At 41.8% G+C, this 21616-nt stretch overlaps 1 protein-coding gene across 2 annotated transcripts in view; it reads right to left on the reverse strand.

Annotated features, from left to right (window-relative positions):
* Positions 1-21616, reverse strand: part of ITPRID2 (ITPR interacting domain containing 2) — a 40074-nt gene that overhangs the window by 11314 nt on the left and 7144 nt on the right. For both annotated transcript variants that reach the window (XM_058810025.1, XM_058810026.1), the window contains 7 exons: positions 19385-19421; positions 18071-18169; positions 17403-17611; positions 15922-16616; positions 12292-12364; positions 6101-6189; positions 1837-3051 (listed from right to left, as the gene is read on the reverse strand). In XM_058810025.1, the coding sequence (XP_058666008.1) occupies positions 1837-3051; positions 6101-6189; positions 12292-12364; positions 15922-16616; positions 17403-17611; positions 18071-18169; positions 19385-19421 (2417 nt within the window). The remainder of the gene's footprint in view (positions 1-1836; positions 3052-6100; positions 6190-12291; positions 12365-15921; positions 16617-17402; positions 17612-18070; positions 18170-19384; positions 19422-21616) is intronic.

Consider the following 21616-nt stretch of genomic DNA (forward strand, 5'->3'; position numbering starts at 1 on the left):
TTTATCTTTCCTCTGTCAGCTTTCTCTGTTCCCTGTTCTATCAGCAACTTATCTAGTCCTCCTTATTTCCTCTTAAAATCACAATCATATGTTTTAACATCTCAACTTTTTCTTTAGCCATTGAGTATGCTATGTGTCAAACTCAACCTCTACTGTTGGAAACCAATCTCTGCTGTGAGAAGGACCAAGCCCCCAAAATGAAACTAATTTAGACAAAATATGCTTGAAGAAGAACAAGTGGGCTAAACATTATTACCCCCTCCAATGTCCTTTTCTCTCTTTTTTTTTTTTAGATTTCTTTTTCAGCAGGTTCAGTTAGCATAGTATGTGTGGTAGAAGTACTGAGCACACTGTAACCTTACACAGATCAAGGCTGCAAGTGGTACACATGAGAGAATTGAATTCTCCAGAGCAGGTTAAGTTCTGCAAACACTTTCTCCCAGGAACACCATGAACACCACCTTGAGCAATAGTTGACTTAATACACAGGTTATCACAGCTTCCTGCTGCAGAGCTGGTCACCAAATCTTGCTCTGAGAAGCAAGGCCAGCTGATAGAACCAAAGGAAGACTGGACTCACCTCTAACTTCTGACAAGTGGCAAAGTCAATAAAATAAGAGGGGCCCAAAAAAGGCCACTACAGCCTCCCACATGCAATATGGTACAGGCAGGTGCATGTTTGCTCTAGAGTAAAATGCACAGAAATTTTAGGTCTACAACTGCATAGTATTCACATATTCATACATAAACGAGCAGAGTCTGTAACTACCTTGCCCACACAGCCTCCTGCAGGAGCTTGCAGGATCCTAAGTTGGACCACTACCTAAGAAAACAGCAGAACCAGGATGGCAGGAACAGCTGGCAATCAGGGGAGGAGGAGCAGAAGGTGTGGCAGAAATTGGTAAAATTTACGTGCTTGCATTCTCAAGCTTTTCTTCTCTGAGTGATGAGATGGATAAAATTTCACATGCTCTGACAAAATCAATTCTTAATAAAAGACTGATGTTATCGAGAACATGCTGGCTAGCACTAGAGTTGCAAGTGGAAAAGATTGGCATGAAACAGTACAGAAACACACAGAGATCAATCACTGACATCATTATTGAAGTTTTGCGACTATAAGGAAAAAGATGCACTTTTAACAGCTGTATGAGAAGTATGTCAAAGAGAAGAGAAATCAAAGGATTGACCAGACTATTCTGTGATTCTATAAATATGCATTTTTAAATCTAAATCTAATGATTCTCATCTTAAAATAAAATAATAGCTGATAAAGAGTATGCTGTTCCTCCCCCCCATCCAAGAATATCCATAAAAGCTAAAAAATAAAAAATACTGGAAAAAAAATCACTCTGGATCAACTGGAACAAGAAAACATTGAATGCAAAAAAGTGGAGCATTGAGAAGATGATCACAGAATCACAGAATATATTGATTGGAAGGGACTCACAAGGGTCTTCAAAGTCCAACTCCTGGCCCTGCACAGGAGAGCTGCAAGAGTGATTCCATGGGCCTGAGAGCATTGCCCAAATGCTTCCTGAACTCCACCAGGCTTGGTGCTGTGACTTCTGTGGGGAACCTGTTCCAGTGACCAACCACTCTCTGGGGGGAAAACTTTTTCCTAATATCTAACCTAAAACTCCCATCTTTGAACGCTTCAAACTTGCCTGTTTAAACAAAAGCTCCTAAAACAGTAGCAAATCAGACTTGGACAAAATATCTTTTTTTTCCTGATCTGCTGAACTACACAAAGGAATATTCAGGTTATCACCTTGGTTTGGTAAGGATAAAATAAGGAGCCCCTTTGACCAGGGGCAAAGCCAGGCTTCCTCTTACCTGTGAGAGGTTCTGCAGAGAGTTTCTGATGTCATGGAGGACCCTGCGGAGCTGCATCTCCACAGTGGAGGGTGGGTTCATGGCAGGAGGACGATGAGGAACTCCATGCCTTGGAAAGAAGGGGCAGCTGAAGGGGGAAAGCATGGCACTGAAGGAAGAGCCAGAGATGCTTGGGATACTGTGGGTGCTGAGCGTCCTCATGTGCTCGCACAGCGGCCGGTCCTGCCACTCCGTGGGGAGGGAATGGAGGGAGCACGTGGAGCGGGACATGGCTGCTGGCATGTGCAGGGGGCAGCTCTGTACCCTGGTGGGACTGAGCTCCTCAGACAGCCTGCTGGGCCCTGCCTGGGGCACCTCTTTCTTGGAGGACGAAGGTGCAATAAACAGTGTGGATTTGCACACAGGATGGCCAGAGGCTGCCTCCTCCTCACTTCTGTCATTCTCAGATGCTGCTTCCTTGTCCTCCTCCACCTGTGTGTACTTGTAGGTGAAGGAAGGAGGACTGCAGAGAGTCTCTTTTCCTGGAGTTAACTGAACATTGACAGAGGACACCACTTTCACTGGATTCAGCAATGCAGTTGGGAGAGACTGAGACCGCCTTAGAGGATAGCCCGATTCAGCAAACCAGAGTCTCTGCTTCCTCAGAAGATCTTTTGACTTAAGCAGAGTGCACCTGGCCTTGGAGTCAGGTGAGTTGATGATCCTCATCTCAGCTCTTTGCAAGGCAACCTGAACTCTGTCCACAGATGATGTGGAGGAGCCATCACCTTCCAGAGACTGCATCGACTTGAGGATATGGTGTGTGTGATACTGAGGAAACTCAAACACGCTGCCTTCCTCCAGCAGGTCTGATTCTTTTTGCTCACTGGAAATGTCTTCCTCTTTAGAGCTGACCTCTCCTTGGACTGTCTCTGATATATGAGATGACTTGCTTTCTTGTCCTTGATTTTGTTCAGTTTTACAGTCACTAATTTTTCTGTCTTCACTCCTTCTGCTATCAGAAGATTTTCGTCTCTCTACTTGAGAGATAATATCCTCTTCATCATCATCATAATCCTCCTCCTCATCATCTTCCTCCTCCTCCTCCTCAAACTTATCAAAACAGGGCAGTTCCTTGGCTATCTGCGTCTTCTGTTCCTCACTGTGCGATGTCACAGTTGTTTCACTGTCACAGCTGTCAGCACTGCTTCCCATGCCCTGCAAAGACTCCTGAACCTAGGAAAGATATGAGACAGCAAAGGAGTGAATGTACTGGACACTCAACTACTGCCTTCTCAAGAGTCAGGCCATGAGTCCAAGAACACCTTCACAGGGCATTGGGGGGGGGGGAGCAGAAAGAATAATGCACTTAGTGTGCAAGAGAAATGGTGAAGGAGAACAAAGAAACTGTAGTATCAGATACATTGGGAGTACAACGAAGTATCGCACCAAAAGGAGGTTTTTATTTTCTCTAAAGAGAAAATTCTCCACACATTCCTTTGATTTGACAATAAATTCAATACTGTAAGAAGAATAGAAGTGGCAAAAGAGTAAGAGCAAGAAGAATACAATGCTAGTATTTTAGGTGGTGATGACAAACAGATAGCTGGGTCATGGAACAAAGCATTTCCCATTTATAAAGGTTTACAACAGTGAAATGAAGGGTAGCATTAGGAAATGTATACAGAGAAGTGAGGAGAACTACAGACTAGTGAAACTGTGTTACAGGACAACACCAAGAATGGGAAAGCCAGTCTGCCCATAAACTAAGCCTGTTTAAATAAAGAATCATTGAAGACTGAGAATATCACATCAGGATGTTAATCTCAGTTGGAAACCACATCTGGTACTATTAGCCCATCCCTCCTTTCTCCTGAATCTTCTTCCCCTATTTATTTCATTCTAAATAACAATTTAAACCAGAGTACGTAGACGAGGGAGTTGTTAATTTAGTAGCTAACAAACGGCAGGAAAAACATTTAAGAGAAAGGAAAAAAGAAGAGAGCTATTCATTGTAAAGCACATTCTTGAAGCTGGCCTGACTGACTGCTGTATTTACAAGTGCACAAGACATTCCCTAAGAGCATGTGGTATAAAGTACACTCTTGGAAATTTACCATAGTTGATGCATGAACTAGAAATTTTCCTATCTCTACTTTCTGCAGTTCTTGCTGCCATTAGGATATTAGTTATTAGTTCCTTCTAAAGAGATTATGCTTTTCAGGCAATAGTTCCTTCTCCAACCATCTAGAAGATTTCAGCCATGAATGTCATCTTCACAAGTACATATCTAACATTGCACTCGCTGGCACAGCCACAAATTATTGTGAAAGAATGTGCACATTCAGATGGTTTTCAAGTTAAAGGTACTAAATGAGCAAAACATTATAATGTTTAGGTGAAATCATGTGGGCTACATGTGTGTCTATCTATCTGTTTCCTAATCCTCCATCACATTGTTCAATTATGAGTAAAGCATAAGAACTTGGATGGAGAATTCTGGCTTATTTGCTAACACAAAACCCCTCTGCAGAATACCCTGTCTCAATATCAAAATCTCCCTCAGAAATCTTAATTAAGGAAGTCAGAGATGAAAGGCAATATGGGTTAAATTTTGAGTTCTCTCCTGAGTTTCAGAGGAAGGCTATGGGTGCTAGAGTCAATAATTTAACAGTAGATGGCACTAAATTACCATACTTTTAAGAAACAATATATACTCCTCTGTATCCCCTTCATTTTTTCACCGGTTCTCTTCACCAGCTGCCAAGTTCTCATTTCCCCTAGCTGCATCATTCACCCATATTTTCTGAATTCAGCTCAGCACTTGGTCAGAACTAAGAATTGAAGGGGGTAGAGGAGAGCCTAGCAACTCCATGGCACAAACCTCATGCAGCCTCAAAATACCTTTTCAAAACAGCAGAACAGAAAACAGAAATCTCTTCCCTTTACAGCCAACACAGATAAACTCCAGCAATATCCCAGTGAAAGGGTGCTTAGCTGCAACATACTTTTAGTGGGCTCTTCATCAGGTTGTAACCAACATAAAAATCAGGAGTGACCAACTCTCTTCTGAGTCACCTTCTAACATGCCTGTCAACTTCAGTGCACTCACAGCTCTGTAGAGAGCTGAACAAGTATGTCAGATGATCATGCTCTTTGCAGGAACTCAGGATCATTTTTCCCTTTACTCATTATTACTCCTTTTCTTGCTCTTGAAAAGCACTAAGCTGATGTTTAAGGGAGACAAAGACCAACACTATCATGGCTTTTATTTTGGCACTCAGTTGAAGAACTACTAAATCGGAAAACCCAGAATTCCAGTACCAAAATGAAAAAGCAACACTGATGGATGAAGAGGGTAAAAAACTCTTCCCAGTAACTGCCAAACAGCTTTTAAAGCGCTTGGTGTGCCACAAGGGAGAAACACATGGTAGCATAAGAAACAAGTCAGCAGATACAAGCTATAGAGATGAAATTGCTGGAGATACCCAGAATCCCATTTTTTCATTTGGGCTGTGGTATAGGTCTCAGGAATAGCTGGCCTTGAGAGCAGGATCCAACTCAAGGCCTTTCACTGGCTGATTGACAGGCCAATCAAATCATGGCTATTACTGTGTGAATGTTTTAGGAGAACCAGGAGAACAGCTCTCCAAAATATCAGATACAATACAGTCAAGCATATGTATTGAGCACACACCTAAACACCAGGCTGGAACAAAAGTTTTCCCTAAGACATGAGGTCTCTCAGGTCAGCATCACAGCAATTTCTGGGACTAAGATCAAAGAAACCAGAACAAGAAAGAGCATGGAAGGTCAAAATCAACTAAAATTAGTCTATCTTCATAGTAAAGCTAGTGTGAAATTGTTTTCATTTTCTGTCAGTTGGTAATTAAAAAAAAAAAGAAAAAGAAAAAATGCAGGGGGCAGGGGGGAGAAGTACACGGGCAGTGGGAAGGCAAAAATGATAAAAACATGAAACAATCACCAGATTAGCTTTAATCCTTCAAGACCTTAATCTCTACCCACTACTGAGAGGAATCAACAGTGAGAAAAGATACACCAGTAACAGCAAACAGAACATACTGAATTACTGAATTTAGACCTTATTCCAGTCCCAAGTATACCCAGATTAACCTACTAAAAAGGCTTTCAAGTCTGAACACAGACTTGGCAGGTCCAGCTCTGAAAACTATGATTTTATAGACCTAGACTGACAGTCACAGTAGCAGTCAAATACTGTTTCACACTAATCAGGAGTATTTCAACCACAAGATGAGAACCTTACCTGAAGCTGACTGAATGGAGAACAGTCTGTAGAGTCCTCAGCAAAGCCACTGCTGTCAGAGTGCTGACTTGCTGTCCTTAAGAGCTGATCTGTTTGAAACAACCAAAACCCAACTGGAATTACTTTACAAATCACAGCCTTTCAAGACCAATCTCACTGAATGCAAACTTTCCTTTTACAGCAAAAAACATGAAATGGGTAATACGATTGCCTTTCAGTTTCCACTTTGAACAAAATAGAGAAACAACTTTTTTGTGTCAAGCAAAATCTCTCTCACCCAAGCCCTACTTGTGAAACTTCAAGCAACCATTTTTTACATTTTTCTTTCCTGTGCTGTGGCAAAAAAAAAAACCTCTGCAGATATTGCCCCTGTTGGAGTTCTCCTTTCACAAAACTGCATCACGGATTAATTCACACACAGGCAGTGGAAGAGTTGCTTTTGTGTTGAAAAGTACAGATTTGACACCTCTCCTGATCATGGAGATACTGAAGATCACTGGTCTCTCACCAGCCTAGACCACCCCACACACCCAGAAGGACAGCATCACATGGGCAGAGAGGGCCATGTGGAGGACTCTGCCAGCTACTGGAGAGGATCCTCCACTGGCTTAGCAGACAAATGCAGAACATCCCTTACACATCAATGGGCAATCTGCCAAAGCACATTCCCAGTGCTCATTTTATACACCAGAGATAAGATCCTCCTGCTTGTTCCTTTCTACTCTCATTAGGTAAGCATTAAAATAGCCTAAAGAGGCTCTAAAACCCTAAGTGCTTCCCAGGAGTGATTTCCCCTGGTGCAAGCACTGCACTCACTAAGCAGCTTTGCAGGGAGATCTCAACAAGCTCTGCAGCACACTATTGCATGTATGTTTTTCCTGACTGGACACAGGAAGCACTCACCAAGTGCAATGTTTACCTTATGGCACCAGAAACATTTTACCCAGCCTGAGGTGGGCAACAACCTTATCTCACCTTTAGAGCACAGCAGAAGTATAAAATCTTGGAGATGGGAACTACAGTGGCCGGCCACCTTCTCCTCTGGAGCCTTAGGCAAGAGCTTGCTGCTGTCTCCTCAAAGGCTCAATGCAGAATTTTGCCCCAGTTAAATGTAGTCATATAATTAATCTCAGCTCACAGCTCAATGCATTGGCATGCATTATGAAAACTGTTGGATATTCACAACTAATTTTTTTTAGTATTCATTTTGATAAACACTTTACTAACACAGAAATAAGTAAGAGCCTGCACAGCCTGTGAACACCAGTAGAGGCAAACTGCCCACTAAGCTTCTGTATCAGTGATGTCACACAGCTTTTAGGGAGTGCCTTTCAAATTGTGCTGCTGCTCTGTTATCATAGTAGCCACAATATCCTGCGATGATAAACAACTTTTCTACCTCAAGACAGACATCCCCACCCAACTCCCAGTAAGGACAATGGAAATTACTTCCCTGAGAACTGGATCTTATTATTAACTGACTAATTCACTTAATACAGCTGAAAGAGCATGCCATGATCAGCTTGCCACTACAGCTGAAGCTGGGGGGAAGCTGTTACCTTCTTCATGGTGAATAGTTATCTAATTTTGTTGCCAGACATTCAGCCTCCTCTGTCTCTTTTCTTATCTGGTGAATTTTAACAGAAGAGAAAAAAAACCACTACTGGTAAAAGCCTTAGCCTCTCTTAGGGAAGAGATCCCAATTAGTTCAGATAAAGCAATTCACCAGTGCATGTGCATGAACTTCATTACTGTTCAATAGAACACTGACCTGCCCTTCTGCTTCCTTCTCAGTCAGTATTTCCTTTTCAGCTATAGAAAGGAAAATTACATCTATATGTTTTCAGAAATCAATTCTTGGGCTTCTCAGAGACACAGTACTGAAGTTAAAATGAGTCTTTCAGATAATCTTCCATAGCACTGGTTATTTATGGACATGCTTTGACAGTCTCACAGGACAGAAACCACCAGGCAAAGGATCAGCCTAGAGCAGTCATTCACACTGGCCTCATTTACGGCAAGTGACTGGCACAGTATGAACAGATTCAAACTGCCTTGGTTCAACCTAAGGAGACCTAGTCCTTTCTACAGGTATCCCTTGCTTTCAGTGCTACAGAGCTGCTAGGATTTTTTAATGCTCTAAAGCAAATCAGAAAATACGTTTTCTGAGTAGTCATCTGCTACCACACCTTACCCTGGTCCTCTGCAAGTTCTTAGGGCTCTCCACAACATCCCTATAATGTAAATGCAGTAAAAAATTATAAAGAGCTGGAATCTCTACTGACTCAGTAGTGAAATGACAAGGTTTGGTACTGTAAAGACTGGAAATACTAGTACACTGGGATATAGATACATAATGATATCCATCCTCTTGACAAGACTGATCCAGCTATGTAGCCTGCTCTACAGCACCTGGATATCTCTCAGATTCAAGCAAACAAGGGGAAAATAGGAACACACTTCAAAAAAAGCCACAGAGTTACATCTGGCTCTTGACTAAAGGTCCTCCTGGCAAAGGAGAATCTTAGGACAAGGAGTTTGCAGTGAGATATGGGTCCCCTCTCTTCACCTTGAATGCAGAAAACTCAGCACTAAAGGTTGGTTTTATAGGCTGGGATCATCCCTTGCCCTGCGCAACCCCAGGAAGGCAAATATACCTTCTGCAAAAAGGTACCACTGCACAACACTGACTCTGCCACTCAAAGCTACTGTCAACACTACACACAGGAAATCTTCTGAACTACTGGGTGGAGGCCAGTGGCAGGATAATAACAAAAGTGTGGAAGAAGGAACCAGCTACAACAAACAAAACCACCAGGAACAATCAAACTCCCATCCCAGTTTAACAGAGCACAAATAAAATGGCTTATTGGATTGCTGTTTTAAACTATATATTAAAAAAAATCAAAGTGTATTTGGGCACTGAATATATGTTAAGAAAATTGTGTATTCATAAATAATCTAAATAAACAGAAAAAGTTCTAAACAAAGAACACATGATGAAGAAACAAGTCTGTGGTTTACAAAACATGAGGGCAGATTCAGCACAGCATCCCTGTCAGGGAAATGATTAGTTCATCTATTGCAACATCATAATGAGCTACCAGTGTCAGTCTCACCTCTTCTGTGTCACTCAACTGCTCACACAGAAGAGGAGAAGAAATATGTGGAAACTGTTCATGAAGTTTTAACATTTTTTTCTTGTACCTGCACTATTGGAAAAGTTCAAATGCACTTTGTATTTTATAAGATAATAATTAAATTAACATTCCCAATTTAACTGTGAGGTATTTTGTTATAGGATTAAATATCAATTGTCCCTTCTTTACATACTGATCACACCATGCACCCCAGCACTAACAAAACCAGCCCAATAGGAGCCCTGTTGCAAAAACTCTGAGTCCCTGGGGATTTCCTTGCATCTGGACAGATAAGCACAGACTCCCACAAATACTAAATGTGTTCCAGATGTTTTCTTCTCACTCCCCCATCTCCAATCTCCTGTGGAGCTGCACCCACAGAGAGCTATAAATACAATAATTTATTAAGGACAGGAAGTGCTGATGATGTGCTTTCTTCCCTTTCAAGGATTAAACTTGCAAAACCAATAACCTTAATGCCTTAAAAGAAACAGGTCTGTGGCTACTCAAAATTTCACAGAGCTATGTTGATGCCAACAACCAGAGATTCATGATTTGCGGTGTCCTGAGAATACTTTCTCCTCCTCTAGGCATTGTACCTGCATTTGTCTTTCTTTTGGGGCATTTTTTTTGGAATTGAAGGTGCTGCTGTATGATATGTCAATAAGAATTTTGTTTTTGCACTAACAAACCTTTCTACCAGATAACTTTGCAATACACTTTTTTTATAGTGGACATTCAGCAGTGCTGTGTGTTTGCAAACTAGCTGAAGCTTTTCATTCTTGTGTTCCTAAAACAACTGAGATAAGACACATGCTTTAGTTAGGAGTCTAAACAGCAGTAGACTGTGTTGTTCAACCATAATAGTCAACAGTCAGCCAGACTATTTCAGTAAGAAAAGAGAATATCTTTTTATTTGAATAGTTCACTTCTTATTAAAAGCCCTCTTAATATGCCTTACAAACCGCTGTAAATTTCAGAGAAAGCATCCACAGCCCTCTGTGCAGATGTAAAATGACACTGTAAGGTTTCTAATAACCTGTACCAAAGAACACCAACCCTACTAACTGACAAAGAAATACCACCACATAGAAAAAGAGATACAGAAGTATTCCTTCAGGGAAGTATTCATCTGGAACAAATCCTTATGTGTGCTTATGCACCACAGAGAAAAAGCCACTGGAAAAGGTGGGTTTGTATAAGGATTGTCAACTGAAATCACACTGCAACAGAGGACCTGTGGTTGAATTCCATGCTGATCCCACCTCATGAGATTGCTAGCGGGAGTGGAATTTCACATTCAGACAATGGCCAGAATGTTTAGTAAGTGACCACTAACTTTGTATGCCTTCTAACTTGGTGAACATCCCCCCTCTGAGAAAGCAGGCTGAAAGGCCTCCATGTTGTCTCATGCTGGACAACTTGCAAAAAGAAAAGTCGGCTACAGTTTTTCTGCATTTTGGGTTAGTTCTCCATCAATGTTCGCCCTCTTGGCAACTTGACTGAAATCCACACAGAACAAAGTCCTACATTTTTTGTGTCTCCCAGGTGAAATAAAATGCTTGTCTCAGACTAACTTCTAGCGAATGCTCAGGTATTGATATCCTTGTCAGATAAGTCATAGAAAACTCTAGGTAATGACTGCCTGTTAATAAAGTGTCACCACTAATCTGTGTGAAGTGTATTCAGAAATAGGAGAGACATAGTGCCTGGGAAACATGACCTGGCCTACTTCAGTCAGACTGAAGTCCCACTGCTAGAACTGTTGGTAGCTTTCAGCAAGTACACACATGACCATCTCACTTTTCTTTCTTGTGTGGTGGAAGAAGAGCGTAAAATAACTACTGGGAGGAGAAAAGATGAAAAAAATTATTTTGTCTCCTCCCTGACTGCAGCTCCTGGTTCCTTAACTTGGTTTTCTCTGAAAAGCTCTCCCTGAAGCTGGAGAGGCTGGCAAACAGGAGAGCCCTGCCCTATAAAGACTGCACCTCTTTTCATGTAGTCATGTAAAGCAGGTGGAGGAAAGAGGAAGCATGTAAGGAGGAAGTACTAGGAACAGTCAGAGATTCAGTTTCTGGCAATTCTTAGTGGCCTATGTTTGTACCAGAGGAAGCTTAGTGAGCACCAGGCTGTGTTGTGCAGAACACTGATGAACAAGTAGCACAAGCTATCACCACTAACCAGGCACTACTCTCCCACACTTAGTCCAGGGCACTCTCAACCATGTTCATGCAATTCAGCTGACAGGTCACACAACTGTCAATTCATTTGTGCAAATGCAAATAAGATTATCTGTGTTTCTTTAGAGAGGTTTTTCTGCCTCTCTTAAGTATCTGGAGATGCTATTCATGTTTCACCAAAAAATTGCACGCATCTAAGCACCTCCCTAAGTGCAACAAGCTCCAGTTCCTCTTTAATTAAATGTATCAGCTAGAGAATGACCTTCACTTGCCCACACTGGGCAAAGTAACAATCACAAAATAAACGTAAAAATCAGCTTTATCCCCGTCCAAGCCATAAAACACATAAATAAGAATTTGAGATGAAAGCACAAACTAAGTGAACCACAACAGCCAGTGCACAGCTTTCTCCATGTGAGGGACTACAGTTTCCACGTGGGTGTAGAGACACTAGTTTTCTGTGCAGGCAGCCTGCAGACAGAGCAGTAGTGCATAGGAAAAAGCTGCATGTATCACGCAATTTAGGTTTAAAACAATGTAATTTCAGTTTAAATGGGTATCTTAAATTACAGGATCTACTAAGGAAAAAAAAAATCCCACACAATCTGAATTAACATTTCAGGCCATCTGAACTACCATCAATTACACAAGAGTGAAAACAGCCAGTGAGGTTATAGGGCTGTTGTCTTGCCTGTAATTTGGTTGCCACTTTGTAGTAATGTTCTGTGATTTAGCTAAAAAAGAAAACCAAATCCTTTTTATTTCTAGAGAGAAAAGAAACTTTAGAAGCTTAAAATATCTGAATCAGCCTTTCAGAGATGGAAGGACACTCAGCAGTCTGATGTCCTCACAGAAGCTGCAGTCTACTCACCTTTCCTTGACTTGGTCACTGCTAGCTGATGTGTAGCTGAAACGTGAGGTAGATCCCCCTCTGTACTCTGGATCTATCAGGAAGAGGAGATGAATATTTTGTCAGGCCAACTGGAATATATTCCTGTGCTTAGGAATGCCTAAGCTATACACACTGCACATGCAGGAGGAGGTTTTGGTAGCTTTTTCCTCCAATTGAACAACCTATACTGGTGGAAGGAGCAAACTGTGATCTCCTTGAACCAACTTTCACCAGGCATTCAGCAATGTCCCTGGAGGAGAACAGTGATCCTTGGGCAGCACCTCCCACACAGAGCACAGACCTCCCCTCTGGCTACCCTCTGCACGCAAAAGACCTGGAAATCACATCCTGTGACAACACAGAGCTCAGTTCCTCTTTGAAAAAACACTAAAATTACTGTGTGAAAACACCTCTGACCACCTTTACACTACTGTCTTTTTCCAGTCAGAACTCTTGGCCCTTCATTTGAATTTAAAGAACAAGTACAATAGATGTAGAAAAATGTATGAGGAGGTCAGCTCTCATGGACTGTCATCTGCTGCCTTACCAACTATTTCCTACAAGCCACCAAACCTCCAGCAGAAGGACCCAGACCCAGCCAGAACCTACTCCAGACTTCACCATGCCACTACTCATGGAAATAATTGCTATGTCTTCCAGCACAGAAAAGGAAGATAATGTATTCAGATCCATGCACATTTCAACTGGAAAATGTAAAACTACATAAAAATGAATCCTTTCACTCAGTAACTTTGTGAAACACAGTCTTATTAAGAAAGCAGTTCTCAGGCAAATGTTCAAACAATGAAAACAATATGCCTAAAATCTCAACAGGGAGGTCTTTGTTTGGTTCAAAACCTAGAATATGTTCTCTCTTTTTGCATGTGATCCAGAAAAAATCCTAATGGATCACACGCAAGTCTACATGCACAACCCCCCTGTCTAGCTCTCCCCAACCCTTCCCTCTAATGGGCTGCCAGCCCAGTTTCAAAACTATAACACAATGAATTCATCTCAATTTTTTATCAACTTAAAAATGTAAAAATCAAGATACTGATGTTGATAAGCCAAAATTCGTATTTGGCTAAAGAAGAGGTTATATTTGCATTGATCTCATGTGTATAGCAACCATATTTATATTTAGTTACTTTAACACAATAAACCTTACTTTTACACAATAAACCTTGTGGCTTCTGTTCTTTTAGGAGATGAAGGCTGTAACAAAGGGGTAAATCCTTATTTCATCCAAGTGCAGGGGAGTCTAGAAGGGGCTCACCATTTAAGATTAGGAAAAAACTAGCTTGGAATTTTTATTTTAACAAAGAACAACAAGTAATCTTACAGACACTTTAATAAAACTGGCCTTCCAGGAAGGTGTCTTGATTCTCTCAAACCTCCCAGTTTCTGATGGCTAAATTTGCAGCCTTCCAAAAGCTAAGGTTCTTCTCATTTAAATACCATCCACCTCCTGTCCTTGGCTGGGAGACAGCATTCCATTCCAACCGTGTCCGCAGCACGGTGCAGCTCCTCAAGCACACAGAAGCTCCTTCTCCATCCCTCCAGCCAATATTCATGCTGGGAAGTGACCTTCAGCACTGTCATTGGCCACCTCAGGAGTGGGTGTTTGGGGGAAATCCTGTCCTGACTCACTCCCACACTAGCTATCTTCACAGCCACAGACTTCCGAAGGGCACGCAAACCTCCAAGGCATTTGTAAGCCTTGGAAAGAACTTCCTTGATATATCTGTCATCTTTCTTATGCATAAGAATGCACTCCATGCCAAGCTAGGAAAACAGGGGGAGGAGTTACTGTCACTGTTTCTAAGACAGTTTATTGTTCATTACACTCTGCTTAGAGACGCACAAAAATAAAATCCCACTGCCAGGAATTGTTCTAAAATGTCTTCAGCAAAACTGAATCCATCCCTCCCAGGGATCTGTAGCCAGTTGATAAGTATATACTATATTGCATAAACAAAAAATCCACCAAAATCCCATCCCACATCATATGCTGTCTTGCTAAAACAGCTGTGTTTATGCCTGGCATCACTGCACAAAGTGTCCAACCAAAACTCTGCAAACACATCACACTTGAGCAGAATTCAGCGAGCCTTTCCAGCCAGCTTACTCTGAAGGAAAATTCCACACCTCTTTTTAATATAAACACATGTATATACATGTATATAAAATACATTAATTGTTTCAGTTTTGCCCAAGGGTACCAAAAATGGATTTCTCCTCTGAAATATACAGCAAAATGCATTGCTGCTCAGTCCCATCCAATCGTGCCAATGCAAACATTTTTGTAGCTACACAACAAGCTGTATCAAGAAAATTATCTGGCTGAAAACTAAGCCAGAAAAAAGAAATAAATCAAAATACACTGAGTTTCTTTTTCCCCTCTCAATTGGACTAGTCCTTTGTTCTGGTTCAGTAGATGGGCACCAATATGTGGGTAGGACACACTGGAATAAACAAGTGCTAGGAAGCACAAGAGGCTTGATTACCTTTTTTTTTTGCTTAATGAGTGCCTTCAGCTACAACATTAGATGATCTAGAAGAACTTGTCATGACAATATGACACCAGACACAGTATCTTCTAAATCATCACTTCATCATTCACTGTAAAGTTCTGTGGCTTTTCTATTCACTTGCTTTCTTCATTTCACCAATGAAATCACAATATCCTTCATTTTATGTATCTATTTCACACAGACAAAAAACTTAACTGCTGAACTTTGAACAGTCACATTGAAATGTGTCCACAAAAGCATCTACTAATTTAAGAATATTGAGACAGTTTTTACAATTTGAGCATTAAGTCTATGCAAAAATTGCATTCTTGAATCAGTAGGCTGCATGTTTACTAGCCTAATAAACAAATCACTTACAGGAACCTGGGAATTAAAATTCCTTTGGGACAATTTTCAATATGAAAATGGGTATCTGTATATATGAAGATGTTAAAAGACACCTAGTACGGACTGTGCAATTAAGCCTTGCCAAAAGTCATGTCACAGCGACCTTCAATGTGCTAATTTCCAGAGAACAAATAAATCAACTTAGAGTAGATTGTAATCAAAACCAAAAGTTGCACAAGATGAGCACCTCATGTTACATGAAAGTCCCTCCTCTGTTTCACTGCAACAAAACTCTTGCTTTATTCACGAATTTATCTTTAATAAACATCAATTAATAAATGGAATTTACTTTTGGTAACAAAAGTAATGATTTCTACTTAACAATTTAAGTAAAGTAAAAACTAAACACACAAAGTTTTGTTGCGTACAAAGCCCAACCTAGATTTACTTACATAGGGAAACCTTCCCAGGAGTTATCCCAGTGATAGCAATTACCTGAATTTGATTTTAAAAAAAAGAATGAGAACTTTCCCAGTGACTTAGGAACAACAGCAGCAGCAGCACCAAGTTACCTTATTAAGAGGATCAATTAGAGCAGTCTGCAACTGCTGAGAAAGCGCAACACTCAGAGAATTTCAAGTATTTCTGGAGAAAACACTGTCAACTGCACAGGAGGGAACATTCCTGTGCTGGCAGACAGGAGTTATGTAAACTGTATGCACAAAGAAAGTCATGTATCTTCACCCACCTCCTCCATCTCAAAGGAGTCCTTCTGCTGCAGCATTAGGCTCACGACGGACGGGTTTGCGAGGGGAGCGCAGGGGTCTCTCGCTGGCGATGCCGTGCACAGTCTCTGTGTCAGGACACTGCTGTCAGAGGTGCTGGAGCTGCTGCTGAGGCCTGGAGAGTCCAAAAGCCCAGGTTCTTCGCACGGTCTATCCTGGGCACTTGCCAGCCTGCCACCCTGCCCGTCTGCTGGAGGCACAGAACCCTCCTGTGCTCCGTCAGCCACAGCAGGGAGGTGCGTGGGTCTCTCTGCTCTTGCAGCCTTTGTCTGACTGCCGGCTATCTCCTCCTTTACAGGAGCCAAAAAAGAGGGACAATCTTTCTTTTTAGGATATTTTGGCAATTTAGATTCACTTTTTACATCATTCTCCTCACTCCCTACTTCAGCTGGACTTTTCCCTTTTTCAACAGGCGAAGGACTGGAGGAGCTGCTGCCATCAGCTTGCTGTGTGCCACACAGGTTGAGTTTTGACAAGGTCTTCATTAAGCGACTGGCTGTGTTGCTGCGATTCAAAGGGGGAGGGCTGGATGCTTCTTTGCTGGAAGACACTGAATTCATACTACCAATTTTCTGCAAAGGAGTCCCAGAGACTTGAGAATACAAAGAAGAAAAAGCATTGGCCACAGTAGTAAGCACTTCAATCTGACGAAAACGACCTGCACAGGAATGAAACACAAGGCATATCTAAAGAGGGAATTTTGATCATAATCTCTGCCCATCCCCATAAACCTACTCCTACTTTTATCAGGTGCCTCTATGGCTGAATGAACACTTCCTAGACCTGTAAGATGAAAGTCATACCCTACTATGGAAAAAAGGAATCTCTACTAAATGCACAAGAACAGCACGCAAAGTTCTCCCAAATTAAATCAGTAGCAAGTGTGTGTGACACAAGTTTATTTACAAAATGCTAGAAAGGAAGTGTTACTCACATTTCTTTCTCCAGCTACAACTACAAAAGGACAGCTATGCCCTCATTTCAGCAGCGCTCATTACTGATCCAACAAAGCTCTTGTCCAAGTCCATAGAAATACTGCCCCAGATTTCAACAATGACAAAAATAGGTCACTGCCACCCAGGAAAAAAATCCCACCCAGTGACTGAAGAACACTAGAAACAGAAGGATATTGTTATTTGTTTCAGTGCTCTAGAGCTGCATCAGAAGATGAGAATGATACAAACCAGAAGGCAGCATACCTTAGAGGATGCCTTTTATTTCCCTCCCTCACTAAAATCCTTCCACTCACCCCAAGGAGTACCACCCTGGTGGTCACCTCTTGCCTACTGAAGACTAAGCAAGAGTTTTATTATGAATTCTGAATGGAATGTTGGCCTTTAGGCTGTAACAGAGTTTTGCCAGAATATTAGATACACACCTCTTTTGGGGTTGTTTACATAGTTAATAAACTCATAAATAAACTGTGCTTCAAAAACATACTTACTTGTTAAAGCAAAACTTGGATTTTCCACTTCCATGCGCTGTATTTGGGCATTCAAAAACACTTTGATATCTATCCCTCTGGCAAACGACGATGAATTAAAAAATCTCGCTGGAATTTTTGAAGCAATATCTGGTTCATCTCTCCCAAACCCAAGGTTATAGAGCACTTCTTCAGGATCTTCCTCATAAAGCTCCAGTAATTCAGAAACACTAGACAAATGAAAGATGTTAACCATCTACATGTCTCCTTTTAAGATCCAGTCCCTTCTATCAAACTGCTAACTCAGCCCAGTAACCACTTTGGTTTATTGAACTTCTGACTCCTACAGCTCAGATTAGTTTTGGAAATAATTGTGGAGATCTCTGCATCTAAAGTTTTCATTCCCATTATGAGAGCCATTGGCCCAGACACATCACAGATCCAATCCCATAATTTCTAAAATCAGTCCTATTCTGCAGAGCCCAAATTTTAAAATGCCATTAAAAGTTCAGGCATTTTTAATGTTTAAGCCAATTTGTTAGCATTTACTAAAAACCACAACAAAAGACAAACAGAAGTTTTCCAAGCAACCAAATGAAAATTCCTTTCTCAGCTACTAAGTGCAGTAAGGCACATAAACAAGCCAAGTCCATGTAACTGAGGAACAGACCTTCTAAGCAGAGTTTTACCTTGAAACAGTCGCGCTGCTTTTTCCAGAGCCGGTGGAGTTCATACTTCTCCCCTTCTGATGGAACTGCAGCCTCCTGTCCTTTGCCAGTACACCATTGCTGTCAACACAAACAGAGAGGACCCCTGTGATAAACCTCTTCTGTTCAGGGACTTGATTCTCTGTCTCACCAGAGAGCTAACCCGCCAGCACCGCTGAACTTCTCTTTTTCCCTTCAGTGTTCTCTGGTTTATATTATCCATGTCATTTATTGAAATACAGAAACAAAAGCAAACTCTGGTCTGCCTCAGTAAAAATGTACATAGACAGTACGACTTTGAAGGCAAATGCGAGCTGAGAAAACAACCCCAGATCTGCCCTTGCTGCCCCACCCTCCCTGTTCCCACCCTCCTCCAGTAAGGAAGCCCAGCCTCGGGTGAGCTGTCCTTGCCCTGCCTTTTCCTGCCTCCCCTGGGCTGCTGCCTCCTCCAGCAGTACCACCTCTCCATGCAAGGCCACCCTTTCCACACCCTGGGTACCCTGCTCCTCCCAGGTGCCACCTGCCCGGAGCTGGCTGAGGAAACTGAACAGGCTCCCAGGGAAATGAAGCAAGAGGAGCCCCAACCCACACTGCTGGCCAGCCTCTTTCCCAATCCCAAACTATTTCTTCCCTGTATCTGGAGAAGCTGCCTGAGCATTAGGTGGTATCCTGGGTTCAAACATTTCTGGTTAATCTCTCTGAGGAACAAAATGTTCCCCCCTCCAAACAGCCACCAAGAAACCAAAGGTGGCAGAGGATTCACCTAAGAGTGTGTATTTATTTATGGTGTCCAATTCAGAAGGAATAGAGAGGATGCTTTCCACAGGGGCTGCGCAGTATTCACTGAAGTTTCAGTGGGGTTTTAGTTTCAGCACATTTTATTTAGAAGTTTTAATCATCTCTCCTCTCTCAAAGTCTTTTTTCCCTGCTCCCAAAACACATGTGCTGTGACAGGCAAAACTAATTTTCCCTTGAAATTTCTGAAACAGTGAGCAATCAGTGAGGCAAAGAAGGTTAATCATGCTACATTGCAAGATTTGTCATTTCTCTGTTTTCCTCCTGCTACTCCAAAATCTATGTCAGGTCTACTGAAAGAACATAAAATTTTTTTTGCTGCACCTCCTAACGGCTCTTTCTGTGTTATCTGGATCACTTTCTTCACTCACATGTAAACAGACACAAGCAGAAGAGCTTTAGCTCTGTGGTAGCCGCCATGACTTCCACTGCCCGTTCTCCCCCCTGCCCTTCAGTACAAATATTCCTCTGAAGTAAACAAACACAAAAAAATATGTTTACCATGTTTCTGTTTGGGCATCACTCCGTAGTTGATTAGCTGTAGAGAAAGAAAAAGAAGTTATATCCAGACCTCTTCAGAACTACACTTCTCACAACCAGTATGAAGAAGCAGACAGTGAGCATGTTTAGCAACAGTCCTGCATAAACCAGATTTTACTTCTTCCATATAAATGATTGTCAAGAGTTTCTAGTATATGGCTAATATAAAATGATCTGGTTTATTAAAGCGCTGTTTAAAATTAAATCTCATATGGACACACGTTTACATCCTATCATTAATCTCATTACTTGAAATTTCAATTGCAATAAGCTGGTAATTGTTATATAAACCATTTATTGCTTTGCAACTGAAGACATGATTACCAGCTGCAGGACTGTTCCTGGGTGGGAAGGGGAGGAGGATAAGCAGGCATGCAAAGATTGCTCCAGGTGAGAAAGGAAAGAATATAAGAAAGGCAGCTGGCCCCACAGCCAAGTGCAGAGAATATTTGTTCATCTTTCCATCAGCAAAGTGGGGCGGGGCCCTGGCTGTCTGAGCTGGACCACAGTGAAGCCCCCAGTGCTGATGGGGCCAGCAGACATTGATAGGGTAGGAGGGATAGTTGAGAGGGCTCAGAGTTGATAACCTCAGGAGAGAGGCTGTCTCCCAGGTACCAAACACCTGGTCACCAAGCTGACAGGGAAGTCAGCACTTTCCACAGCTGGATCATATGGGAATGTTCCAGGCAGCATTATTCTTTCAGAACTGAACTTCGGACTTAAATTATGAGTTCCTCAAAGAGGCAACTCAGCACTAACAACTTGCCCCAGGAGACAGGCAAGGAGCATGTGTCTGTCATAGCAGCCCTCAGAATCAGCTATGAAAAGAGTGATGTCACACACTGCCAGGAAAACTCTGCATCTCGACCGGCTGTGCCAGCAGGGTAAAATCAGCAACCGTGAGTAAAACATGGAAACCTCTCAGCCTCTCTTCTTTGTTTTGGAGACATCACAAAGAAATGTATGCAAAACACAGATCCCACATCTCTTCAATATTCTTGCCTATAATAGGAAGGTAAGCCTATCTGTAAGGATTATCCAGTGACTAAGTTGAACAGCTGAACCATGGGTTTTACCAGCTCAGCAGCGGGCTGGGGTTACAGGTCCTGCCCAATGCCCTCTGTACCATTCACACAGGGCTCTGCCTTGCATCTGGACTCAGGCAGTCGTGGCTGCACAAGGGCAGGCCATTCACCCCAGCCTCAAAGGGACTGTCTGTCTGGCAGGGCACGCAGCCCTGCTCCAAGCAGCTCTGTTGTCCCCTTGTTCTCGGATGGGAAGCAAAGACCAGCAGAAACATCCGCATGATTACCCAGAAAAATCAACCAGCAGTTCTAGTACTGGGATCTTTTCATCTGAACAAGCTAAATCATGCTAAAGACCCACAAAAACCAGCAGTCCTCAGAAATTATATGGAGAAAAACTGAAAAGAAAAAAGTGACATGATGTACTAAAATCCACTGATTCTTGTGTTCTTGGTCATAGGCTCAGACCCTTGGATTATCATTACACAGAAACTTTTTCTATGAAATCTTTGTGCTGCAGGCAATCTAACAAGTAGAAAAGATTATCAATAGGAAAATTTAATCCTATTTAATCTATTGCAATAGGAGACTCATTTACTGCTTTTCCATCATAATCAGATCAAGATCATTACCAGACAAACTTTTTTCCCTTAGAAGTCTTAAATCTTTAAAAATTAAAGATATTCCCTCCCTCCAGGCCTTGTCCCACTACTCTGACACTACTGGCAAGACTAACGTGGAAGGAAAGGGCTTTCTACTACATCAGTTCTGGCACTTAGCAAAAGCTGTAATTCAAAAACATTAAAAGCTAAACTGGGAATTGTGCCTTTTTGTTTCTAAACACTGAAAGCAGATAATGTCTTATATCCTCTGTCTGACAGATAACCCCAGGACATGGTTTGTGAGAATTTTTTTTTTTGCTATTTCACAAGATGCTTCTGTTAGAACAGAATCCACAGTGCTTTTGCTAGCTGGTTTATGGACACCTCTGATCTATGATCAACATCAAGGCTAGAAGCCTTTTTTACGAAGTCCATGGGGAACAGCCACATCTCCTTCCCCTTAAAAAAGGGAAGAGAAAGAAAAGGCAAGCAGCTAGCAACAGAAGAGTGTATATTGTGGTTGATCCAAAATACTTACTCAGCTTTGGTGCTTTTCACTTTTAAAA

This window comes from Ammospiza caudacuta, chromosome 8 (genome assembly GCF_027887145.1).
Source record: "Ammospiza caudacuta isolate bAmmCau1 chromosome 8, bAmmCau1.pri, whole genome shotgun sequence".
Taxonomy (NCBI): domain Eukaryota; kingdom Metazoa; phylum Chordata; class Aves; order Passeriformes; family Passerellidae; genus Ammospiza; species Ammospiza caudacuta.